We start from the raw sequence: 12013 nt of genomic DNA, 5'->3' as shown, positions 1-12013 counted from the left end.
AGCCGATGACCTTGCCATACACACAGATTCCCATTTCCTTTGTTCTTCCCAAAAGGGCCTGTGCCATGACTGGTCTTTTCCTGGGTACCTTAAATCTTGAATATACCAGGACATCGCTTGTAGCATCTGACAGAGGACTTTTACTTATTTTTTTTAAGGTTTTTTTTTTTTTTTTTCTTCTTTTGACTATTATTTATATTTGGCTGCACTGGGGCTTTGTTGCTATGCAGAGACTTTCTCTAGTTGCAGCAAGTGGGGGCTACTCTTCGTTGCCGTGTGTGGGCTTCTCATTGCTTCTTGTTGCAGAACATGGGCTCTAGGGAACCTGGGCCTCAGTAGTTGTGGCACACAGATTTAGCTGCTCCTCAGCACATGATCTTCCTGGACCAGGGCTCGAACCCATGTCCCCTGCATTGGCAGGCAGATTCCTAACCATGGCACCACCAGGGAAGCCCCAGAAGGCCTTTCAGAGGTTTTGTTCATTGCATGCAGGGAGGAAGCAGATCACAGAGGTGCCTCTCTCACACTGAGAACCTACCTTAAATGTGGGCCAAGTCACCATAAACCAAGGCTGCCCACTGAATAGCTCTGCCCCGGTGCTGCTGCACACCACGGGATGATTCTGTGGATAAAGTGGTTGCCCAACTCAGGACACACACACTCAGGATTAAGTTGGAACCCTCATCAGAGGCTTACCTGTGCTTCTAGCCTGTCACTGCTGTGGGCGTGTGGCAGGCAGAGGCTGGCTGCCTCTTGAAGGCCCACTGATGAGAGAGGACAGGTGCTGGAGGAGGCTGCCTGGCAGTCGGTCATGTACTAACAGACTGAATTTCCACGTGGAAATACTGGTGCCAGAGCCAACTGAAGCCCTGGCCCCACACCTGCTACTCATGGGGCTTGAGGCTTGTGCTATGAAGAGTCCAGGCAGTGGACCATGTCAGAGCTGGGGCTGGAGGGCTCACCATACACTTTGCCTGCAAAGTGTATGCATTTCCTGGTAGGTAAGAAGGTTGGAGGTCAAAGAGAAGTGTCTCTTGAAGGTCCTTTGTGTGCTTTGGCAATGATCAGAAGGCGCCCCAGGTCCCACTCTTCCCACAATCACTGCACTTGTAGGCTCTTCTGCCTGTGGACCCTCTAGTGCTGGACCCTGTGATGGGAGAGCGGTATGGAGCTGGAAGCTGATCCTCTGGAGGGCAGAAAAGGACTTCTGCTTTATTAGTAGGAAGGTGTCTGTCTGTGATTGTTTGTAAGCCTCTGCTGAGAACTGTTTCTCTCCAGCCTTTGCCCATTTGCAATTCTCCAAATTCTTGTTCTCATCGCTTTTCAGGAGAATGGAAGATGTCATCTTTCCTCTCAACCAGTTTCCTTCCTTCCTTTGAGTAGGCAACAGGAGAACAATCTATGGCTCCTGCATCATTCACAAAGGGAGAATTTGGTTCATTAGTTGTCAAGAACACTAGTTTTAGCAGCAAGGGTAGAAAAAGGTCAAGAATTGGATTCTATTCAGTTGTCTTTCCAGGATCACTTTTCCTTTGATTCAAAGCTGCACCTATGTTTCTCAGGTTCCCTTTCTCTAGAAGCCTCTATCCAAGTCAGACAGGAGTGGAAAATTCTTAACTGCCTTAAAGGCCAGATGGTTCTCTATCCACTTCCCCTCCTACACTCTATTACCCTGACCTGAAGGAATTCTCATAGGATCCTTGCCTCCCTGTGAGAAAATCCAGGAACCAGGGACTAAAGCTCCAAGGGACTGAGTTAAACTCAGGCTTCGGAGCAGGTTGGGGGGAGAAGCAGGGTAACAGAAAAGGAAGCAACCTTCTTTCTGCAGCAGGATCCCCCCCAACCCAACCTCCTCTGCCCGGATTGGCCCCTTTGGAAACCTGGAACCTATGAGAAAAAGAAAACTGCTGGGAAAGGGAGAGAGAGGAGCCAAGGGTGTCTGTCTTCAGATCCCTGTCTTTCATTCTGCAGAAAGATAAACTTTAATGAAGGGTAAATGAGGGCGGGAAAAGCCCTCAAAGTACAGGTCAGAGAAGACGAGAGACGCCAGGACCTCCCTCGCACTCCTCCCGGGGGCACTTTTGGAGCACTGAGAAGGTGGAACCGGCCTGCGCATCCTGCAACCAATCAGAAAGGTGCCTCGCGGTCCCTGGAGACCCTTAACGCTTAATAGTTGGTGTAGTGGTAAGAGGCGGGATGGTGAGAGCACGAGCTCCACCAACCAATCGTGGAGCTCCCTGGGAGGGACGGGCGGTGCCTCTGGAAACTGGAGGCGGGGCTGTTTCCTTGGCAACGATCCTAGCCCTCCCAGAGCGGGGGAAGGGTGGAGATTAGAAGCAGCGAGGTGCGGGGGGCGGGGGGGGACCAGGAGGAGTGAGGGTGGGAGCGCCCGTATGGGGGAGTGGAGTTCGAAGAGGGGCGTCCCGGACTCAGGTGCCTCGATGAGCCTAAGTCAGGGGTGAGGGTAGGGGGAGGTCTGTCCAGGCTCCCGAGACGCGGCCAGAACTGACCCCAAGGCCCGGGAGGGGAGGGGAACTAGACACCGCCCCCGCTGGCGCCGGGAAGCGTCGCTCCTTCTCGCTGACCTTGGTCTCTCTTGTTGCCTCGCCCTTGGCCACAGGCACTGATGGACGCAGGGCCCTGGAGACGGATAGATAGGCCCTCGGGCGGACGGAGACCTACGACATAGGCACATATACTGCCCCGGCCTCTCCCGCGGGCTACAGGGCGCCCAGTCTTCCCCCTACCTCGACGCCGGGGCCATCCTGCCCAGGGTTAATGCCAACGAGTTTCCACCTCCAGCCGCTCCTAGAGAGGCCGCGAAGCTAGCCGGCGGGGGAAACTGGCCGCGGACGGACACTTCCTGTGCAGAGGGGAGGGGGTCGGCCAGCCGCAGCCCAGCCGGGGGCTGGGAGGCCAGACGACGGGGTCTCGGGTGGGGAGCGGTATCGGGGGGCAGCAAGGCGAGTCGTGAAGCCCCTCACCTCCGAGGCCACGACGCTTGGGGGCCTGCGAGGACCCCAGGGCAAGCCGAGACCTTGTGGGTGGGGGCGGGGCCGCGGGTAGGGGAGGGGCCCGTCGGGCCGGAGAGGCCCAGGGTCAAGACGTCCGGCCTCAGGGGCCGGGGCTGGACAGCCGGGTCTCCTGGCCGGCGCTGAGCGGGCGGGCGGCGAGGGCTCGGGTCTTGGGGCACTCGGACCGAGTCGCAGGATCGTCCACCATCGCCCCCGCCGCCGCACTGGGAGTCGGCGGGGATGGAACGGGAGGCGTCGCCGTGGGGCCTCGAGCCCCGAGATATGCAAAGTCCTGATGAAATGGGGAGCCCTGAAGGGTCCCTCAAAGGTGAGGGAGGGAGCGCCCCTCCGAGAAGTGTGCCTGGGAGCGGGAGAGGGGGCTGTGGTGGGTGGGAGGGTAAGAAAGCAGGGGGCTTGGACACCTGGGACTTGGAGGAGGCGGGGTCGGGGACCTGGTGGCCTGGGTTTGCTGAGGGGGAGGTGGGAATTTCAGCACTTGCCCAAGGGCCAGCGACCTTGATTGAGGAGGAGGAAAAGGTTTGTATCAATTAATGATGGGACCCAGTAACCTTCCAGGTCCCACACAATCTGGGTTTTTTGTAATTCTCTGATCCTGCAGGCAACATGAGTGAGAATGAGGAAGAGGAAATTTCTCAGCAAGAAGGCACTGGGGACTATGAGGTCGAAGAGATATCTTTTGGGCTTGAACCTCAGAGCCCTGGTTTTGGGCCACAAAGCCCAGAGTTTGAACCCCAAAGCCCCAGGTTTGAGCCTGAAAGCCCAGGTTTTGAGTCCCGAAGCCCTGGGTTTGTGCCCCCAAGCCCTGAATTTGCACCCAGAAGCCCTGAATCAGATTCTCAGAGCCCCGATTTTGAACCTCAGAGCCCTAGGTATGAGCCCCAAAGCCCTGGGTATGAACCCAAGAGCCCTGGGTATGAACCCCGGAGCCCTGGGTATGAACCCAAGAGCCCTGGGTATGAACCCCGGAGCCCTGGATATGAATCTCAGAGTCCCAGGTATGAACCCCAGAGCCCAGGGTATGAACCCCAGAATCCGGAGTTCAAAACCCAAAGCCCTGAGTTTGAAGCTGAAAGTTCCAAATTCCAGGAAGGTGCAGAAATTCTTCTGAATCCTGAGGAAAAGAATCCCTTGAGCATCCCCTTGGGAGTCCACCCCTTGGACGCCTTCACCCAGGGGTTTGGGGAACAGCCTTCAGGGGGCATGCCCCTAGGGCCCCCATTTGAGATGCCCACGGGGACCCTGCTGGCTCCACCCCAGTTTGAGATGCTCCAGAATCCCCTGGGCCTGACGGGGACCCTTCGTGGTCCAGGCCGCCGGGGTGGCCGGGCCAGGGGTGGGCAGGGCCCAAGGCCCAACATCTGCGGCATCTGTGGGAAGAGCTTCGGGCGGGGCTCCACCCTCATCCAGCACCAGCGCATCCACACGGGTGAAAAACCCTATAAATGTGAGGTCTGTAGCAAGGCCTTCTCCCAGAGCTCTGACCTCATCAAACACCAGCGCACCCACACGGGCGAGCGGCCCTACAAGTGTCCCCGTTGCGGCAAGGCCTTCGCTGACAGCTCTTACCTGCTTCGCCACCAGCGCACCCACTCTGGTCAGAAGCCCTACAAGTGCCCACACTGCGGCAAGGCCTTCGGCGACAGCTCCTACCTCCTGCGGCACCAGCGCACTCACAGCCACGAGCGGCCCTACAGCTGCCCCGAGTGTGGCAAGTGCTACAGCCAGAACTCCTCCCTGCGTAGTCACCAGAGGGTGCACACTGGGCAGAGGCCCTTCAGCTGTGGCATCTGCGGCAAGAGCTTCTCCCAGCGCTCGGCACTTATCCCCCATGCCCGCAGCCATGCCCGTGAGAAGCCCTTTAAGTGCCCCGAGTGCGGCAAGCGCTTTGGCCAGAGCTCGGTGCTCGCCATCCATGCCCGCACTCACCTGCCAGGCCGCACCTACAGCTGTCCCGACTGCGGCAAGACCTTCAATCGCTCCTCCACGCTGATTCAGCACCAGCGCTCGCACACAGGCGAGCGGCCCTACAGGTGCGCCGTGTGTGGCAAGGGCTTCTGCCGCTCTTCCACGCTGCTGCAGCATCACCGGGTCCACAGTGGGGAGCGGCCCTACAAGTGCGATGACTGTGGGAAAGCCTTCTCTCAGAGCTCCGACCTCATCCGCCACCAGCGGACCCACGCAGCCGGCCGGCGCTGACCCGGGGCCCCGTCAGGGTTGGGGAGCTGGTAGGCAGAAAAGAAGGGGACAGCTAGAGCAACTTTGCGAGAGAATAGTGGTGACTGGAGGAGAAAAGAGATTCTAGGAGGAGAGGGGGTCAGGGTGGAGAAGTGACATGCCCTGGAGAGTTGTGGTGAATGGGCTATGAAGAGGGGTTGGAGGGAGGCCAAGCTGGCAGCCGGAGGCTCTGGGAGAGATCGAGAAAGAGGTCAGTGGAGAGCTGGCCTCAGCAGCAGCATGCCCCTTGGTGGAAGCCTGGCTTGGCAAAGTGCTAGATGGGGGTGGGGGGAGGGGGGTCGGGTTACTTAATTAGATCGGGTAGCTTAGACTGGTAGCTACTGAGACCCTCACTGAATCAGGAAGGGGTGAGGGGAGGGGTGGGGCCCAAAGTGGGGCCTGGCTTCTGAGCGCCAACCCCAGCCTCTCTTGTCTTCCTCAGGCTTTGGAGCCCCTGAATTTGAGTTCAATAAAAACCTTTATGTGGTAAAAGAGACTTGGCCTTAAATTTTGTGTGTGGATAGTGCCCTGGGCATTGAGAGACGCTGGGTCATAACGGCAGCCAACAAAGCCATAAGGCCTTGTCTGGGAAGTGCTTTTAGATTCAGCGTTTCACCGGAATCCTATACTCCGAGGCACAGGAGACATGACTTGCCCATATCTGCTCAAGTTCATGTCCTGTGCTTTGAATCCTGCACAAATGTGAAAGGGATTCACTGTCGGTGTGAGAAAACTCAACTTTGTTCACAAACACGGAGGGTCTGTCCTTGAGCCAGAAAATAGACCCTGATTCTCATATCCAGGCCCAGAGCCTGCATTCCAGCATTCCTGGGCTCCCAGCACCCAGCTGGGCCATCCCCTCCCCCTCCCAGCTGGAACCTCTAGCCACCCTTCTGTACACACTGGTGTGTCAATTACAGGGAGTGTCTCCAGTTCCAACCCCACCCACAAGGGAACATACTGGATCCAGTATGAAGGTTAGACAGCTTCAGGCTTCAAGACCCTCCCACCAGGCTGGTCCTTTTTAGGACCACCTTGTTACCACCCCACCTTTCTCCTACTTTCCTTTCCTGAGTCTCAGCCCTCCCAAGACTCAACTTCTCAGGAAATGATGGGGAGTTGGTGCCATCAGTCTGGGGGATTCTGGAGTGTGGCCAGTCATGACCTTAGCTGAGGAGGCCAGGCTGCCCCTCAGAATTACCCAGCCGCCGGACACATCTTGAGATGAACACCTACTGAGGGCTGGGCAGTGCCCTGTGAAGGAGACATTCAGAACACGCCTGCCTGGCACCAGCTGCCCCCAGCAGCTCAGCCTCACAGGCGGGTGGGGAGTCATTGCTCCATGAGACCTCTAGGGCCCCAGGACCCTGACATCACCCTCGGCCCCACGCCCATCCTCATAGCCGCCTTAGAACTTGTCAAAAGAAAATAACCTCTCTAAGCACATTTCAGTCCAACCTCTTGTGATCTATAAACTCTGGAAAGGGCCCCCAGACACGTAGTTCAGTACAGTTTGGCGTGTTTAGTGGTTTTCAAAGTTTAGATGATTTTGGAGACAGAACATTACTTTTCAAGTGAAATCTCAGTTTTTTAAAGACCTTTGTAAAATGTATGCATATTTCTGTACGGACACACTACTACACACAATTTCAGATAGTAAAATACTCCAGTTCTCACATCTAATATAATTCATATATGTTGAACAGAACTGCATTTGAATATCTGACATGATATCACATTAGTAGACATTTACTGCAACGCTTATTTCAATTATACAATTCAATCTCCTCATTTTGGAGGTGGATTTTTCTTTGGCTCCAAAATGTAGGCACTTGAAAGCTAGAAGGCCTTGGGCACAGTGCCTGTGGTGTTCAACTGTAGCACCACAAAGTAGCCTTGGTTTTTTTGTTTTTGTTTTTTTCTTTTTGGTCACATCCTTCGTGCCAAATCTTAGTTCCCCAACCAGGAACTGGATCTGTGCCCTTGGCAGTGAAAGTACTGAGTCCTAACCATTGGACTGCCAGGGAATTGCCAGTAGCCTAGGTATTTAAAATCGGTTCAAATGAGGATGGAGATGTAGACGCTCGGCTCCTACCCCTCTCTTCATGACAGCTCCTGGGGTACCTTCAGTTGCCAGGTGGAGCAGACCAAACCCAGAAAGGACATGTGTGTTCTCCAGCATCAAGGTAGAAGGGATAATGAAAGATCTTGGTCTCCAGCACCAAGTCTCTTGACTCTTGGTCAATCTGTTGCTTTTTTTTTTTGATGGTCATTTTGTTGATTTATTTACTTCTGGCTGTACTGGGTCTTTGCTGTTTGCATGGGCTTTTCTCTAGTTGCAGTGAGCGGGGGCTTCTCTTTGTTGTGGTGCTCAGGTTTCTCACTGTGGCGGGGAGCGTGGGCTCTAGAACTCGGGCTCAGTAGCTGTGGTGCATGGGTTTAGTTGCATCCGAGACATGTGGAATCTTCCTGGACTAGGGATCAAACTGGTGTTCCTTGCATTGACAGGCAGATTCTTTTTTTTCCACTGTGCCACCAGGGAAGTCTCAGCATGCTGCTTTTACTATGCCCTCCTGCTTCCCTTGTGGCTCAGCTGATAAAGAATCCTCCTGCAATGCAGGAGACCTGGGTTCGATCTCTGGGTTGGAAAGATCCCATGGAGAGGGGAAAAGCTACCCACTCCAGTTTTCTGGCCTGGAGAATTCCATGGACACAGTCCATAGGGTCACAAAGAATCACTTCACCTGCACAACAGACCAACCACTTCTGTCCACCACCATTAGTGCTTACACACTAGGAACAGTGCTAAGCAGTTTACACATGTTTCTTAATGCTCAGAGCAGCTCTGAGCTATTATTCCCGTTTAGCAGATGAAGAAATGAATCCCAGAGAGGATAAGGAATTTGCTCTACATGACACAGCTAGGAAGCTGAAGAGCCTGGATTCCATCCCTTCCTAAGGATACTAAGGGCTTGCCTGGTGGTTCAATCGGTAAATAATATGTCCGCAATGCAGGAGACTCAGATTTGATCCGTTGGTTGGGAAGATCCACTGGAGGAGGAAATAGCAACCCACTCCAGTATTCTTGCCTGGAGAATTCCATGCACAGAGGACTCCAGTCCATGGGGTTGCAAAGAGTTAGACACGACTGAGCGACTGACATTAATAATACTAAGAAGTTATTTACTTTTTTCACTCTCTTTCTCCCACAAGGAACAGTTTTCTAGAAGCTGCTTGACATATGATAACGTACGTCATCACTTTGATGGCTTGCGTGGAATGTGGACTTGGGTATTCTTATGTTTCAAAATTTTCTCCATTTCAATTTCTAATTGGATAAAACCAATAGATTTAATCCATATACACTTAGGATCACTGAATCAAACCATTATGAAAAGATAGCTTACGGTGAATGATGTCAGATTTGTGATCTCTGAAGAAGATTTAGCTTTGGGATCAGGGACCAGGCTTGATTACTCAAGAGCTTTTGTGTAGCAGAGTTTTATTAAAGTGAAAAACAGAGAAAGCTTCCAACATAGACATCAGAAGGAGGAGGGAGAGTGTCTCCCAACTAGTCTTATCAAGGCCTTATATACTTTAACAGACCCACTCCCATAACATAAATCTTAAATTAACAAGATTAGAACTAAGAATAGAAAAGTCTTACCAGACCCACTTCCACAATTTGCTTTTTAAGATAACAAGTTTAATCAGAAGGTTCTTAAGAAGGAGTAACATGTTCTCGAGCAGGATACATTGTTGTTATATAGTTTAAGATGAGTTGTCTTTTTTTTTTTTTTTTTTTTTGAGTTGTCTGATGTAATCATTGACTCTGGGCTTAAAGAAATAAAGTCTTATGTGACTAAAACAAATCAATGTAAAAAAAACAAAAAGTTTGTCCTTTTCTCCTCCTCGGTGTAGTGAAGGCTATGGTTTTTCCAGTAGTCATGTATGGATGTGAGAGTTGAACTATAAAGAAAGCTGAGTGCTGAAGAATTGTTGCTTTTGAACTGTGGCGTCGGAGAAGACTCATGAGAGTCCCTTGGACTGCAAGGAGATCAAACAAGTCCATCCTAAAGGAAATCACTCCTGAATATTCATTGGAAGGACTGATGCTGAAGCTGAAACTCCAATACTTTGGCCACCTGATGCGAAAAGCTGACTCATTTGAAAAGACCCTGATGTCGGGAAAGATTGAAGGCAGGAGGAGAAGGGGACGACAAAGGATGAGATGATTGGATGGCATCACCGACTCAATGGACATGAGTTTGAGTAAACTCCTGGAGTCGGTGATGGATAGGGAAGCTTGGTGTACTGCAGTCAATGGGGTCGCAAAGAGACACAGCTGAGTGACTCATACTTTCACTTTGGATGAAAACATCCACTTTTTCCCTCATGTCACATCATATTGCCTCCTCAGAGAGACTTTCCCGATCACCTATGTAAAAGGCCCCTTTCCTTCACCCCCTTACCCCTTACCTTGCTTCATTTTTTTTCATGGCCCTATCCCTACCTAGAATCACATTTCTACTTTTCGCTCTGTTTCCCACTGGAGTGAAGGTTCTTGAAGGCAGGGACTTGTCCGTTATGTTCACCATGTCCTCAAACTCAGCCCAGGGCCTGACACAGAGTGCTCAGGAAACCCTGAATAGAAACTGACTCTTGCTTCCAAGGCTTATAAATCATTCCATGTACTTTTAGTAGTTCTGTGATACTCCTTTTTTTAAAAAAACTTGATATGATGAGATATCCCTGGAGGAGGGCATGGCCATCCGCCTGGAGAATCCCCATGGACAAGGAGCCTGGCGGGCTTCAGTGCATAGCGTCGCACAGAGCTGGACACAACTGAAGCAACTGAGCATGCACAAGCATGATGAGATTTAATTTTAATATTATTATTTTGGCCATGTCACATGGCATATATCTCAGTTCCCTGACCAGGAATGGAACCTGTGCCCCTTGCAGTGGGAACTTGGAGTCCTAACTATGAAACCACCAGGGAAGTCTCCTGTGATACGCTTGGTCAAAACATTTTTTCCCCTCTTTGGGAAAATGAGCCTTGCTTCTTCCTTCTTGTTGTCTTGCTTTGGAGCCAGACCCATGGTTCCTTGGGGGCTGGACCAGAAGGGCATTGATGAAGTGGAGAGGCTGGCAGGCTTTGAAAGACTGTTCTGGGCTTTGTGTGTCTGGCTCAGGAATGTCCACTTACCCTGCTGTAGACAGAAAGGAGCCATCGAAGGTCACTGCTTGGGGAACAAAATGTTGCTTCTCACCTCCCAGGTCTGGACAGGAGCTGGCCGTAGGAGTACTCAATACGCCCCTGGAATCCTACTGACCACAAGAGGGCAGCAGTGACCAGTTTCTTCCTTCTGAAGGTAGAGGTGGTTTCAGTTTCAAGGCCCTACAACAATTGATTGCTTTTTTAAAAAGAGGGGGCAGTGGGCATAAATCGACAATACCTTAATTAAAAAAAAATTTTTTTTAAACAACTTCCCTGGTGGTACAGTGGATAGGAGTTTACCTGCCAACACAGGGGACATGGGTTTAATTCTTGATCCAGGAAGATCCAGCATGCCTTGGAGCAAGTAAGCCCATGTGTGGCAACTGCTGAGCCCATGCTCTAGGGCCCTCAAGCTGCAACTACTGAGCCTGTGCGCCGCAACTTCTGAAGCTCGCCGGCCTGGATTCTGTGCTTCTCAACAAAAAAACCCACCAAAACGAGACGCCTGTGCACCGGAAGAAAGAGTAGCCCTGATCTGCTGCAACTAGAGAGGGCTGGTGCGCAGCAACGAAGACCCAGCACAGACAAAATAATAAATTAATAAATAAAATTTAAAAGAGGGGTTGTCTACCATCTCTGTTTCCCCAAAGCCGACCTGGGATATTGGTGAGCTAGCTTCTTTATTGGGAAGCCTGCTCTCCCACTCATGGCCATCGAGCACTTGGAATCTGCCCAGGATCCACTGGCATTATCACCGGTGACCTGGCTCAGGAAGCCATAGGGAAGTAGCAGCCTGGCAAAACCAACTGCAGCTTCCAATCCTGAGTGACCACCAGCAGCCACCAGACTTCCCTCCAGGCACAGGCTCATCAGAGACCCCTCCTCTCCCATCCCCTCCCAAGACTAAGCAGACTGCAACCCACAGAGACAGCTGGGCTTTTAATATGAAAACAGAAAAATACCAAGAAGGAAGTTGAGAGAACCCCACCCTTTACAATCCAAGCCACACAAGAGACTTCCTGATGTCCTATAACCCTTGCCTTGTACCAAGTAGAAAATAATCTCCAAGCAACAAATAAAAAAAAGCGGGGTGGGGGGGTAATGTCAGCGAAGGTCTATTGTCACAGCTTAATAAATGTTCAATGCCTCTCCCTAACCTGTTCCTCACTTTCTGTGCCTCTCACTGCTTCTTCTTTTTTAAAAAAATATTTATTTATTTATTTGGCTGTGCCAGGTCTTAGTTGCGGCACATGGGATCTTTAGTTGTAGCATGTGGGATCTTATTCCCTGATCAGGGATTGAACCCAGGCCCTCTGCATTGGGAGTGCAGTCTGAGCCACTGGAACACCAGGGAAGTCCCTCTTGCTGCTTCTCTTCAATTAACTCACAATATCAGGCACAAGTCAGTTTCTGAGGGTCATCATGGCAAAAAAGAAGAAGAAGGGGAAGGAGAGGAAGAAGAAGAAGAGGAAGGAAGAAAAAGAAAGGAAAGAAAACAACCTCCCCCAAAATCGGACTGTTTTGGGCCCACTTAGTGGAAGGG

General features: G+C 51.7%; 1 protein-coding gene across 2 annotated transcripts; it reads left to right on the top strand.

The window, feature by feature from the left end:
• Positions 1–2323: 2323 nt before the first annotated feature.
• ZNF768 (zinc finger protein 768) lies at positions 2324–5743 on the top strand. 2 transcript variants are annotated; one of them, XM_040258834.1, is made up of 3 exons: positions 2326–2433; positions 2621–3342; positions 3634–5737. In XM_040258834.1, exons 2-3 carry the CDS (start codon positions 3255–3257, stop codon positions 5229–5231), a joined length of 1686 nt encoding a protein of 561 aa, XP_040114768.1. In that variant the 5' UTR covers positions 2326–2433; positions 2621–3254; the 3' UTR covers positions 5232–5737. The 2 variants fall into 2 exon arrangements, with proteins under 2 accessions (XP_040114759.1, XP_040114768.1); XM_040258825.1 differs by having other exon boundaries at positions 2324–3342; positions 3634–5743.
• Positions 5744–12013: the final 6270 nt, after the last annotated feature.

The sequence above is a fragment of the Oryx dammah genome, unplaced genomic scaffold (genome assembly GCF_014754425.2).
Source record: "Oryx dammah isolate SB20612 unplaced genomic scaffold, SCBI_Odam_1.1 HiC_scaffold_2, whole genome shotgun sequence".
Taxonomy (NCBI): domain Eukaryota; kingdom Metazoa; phylum Chordata; class Mammalia; order Artiodactyla; family Bovidae; genus Oryx; species Oryx dammah.
The sequence above is the reverse complement of the archived record's forward strand: the minus strand, read 5'-3'. Positions and strand labels throughout refer to the sequence as shown.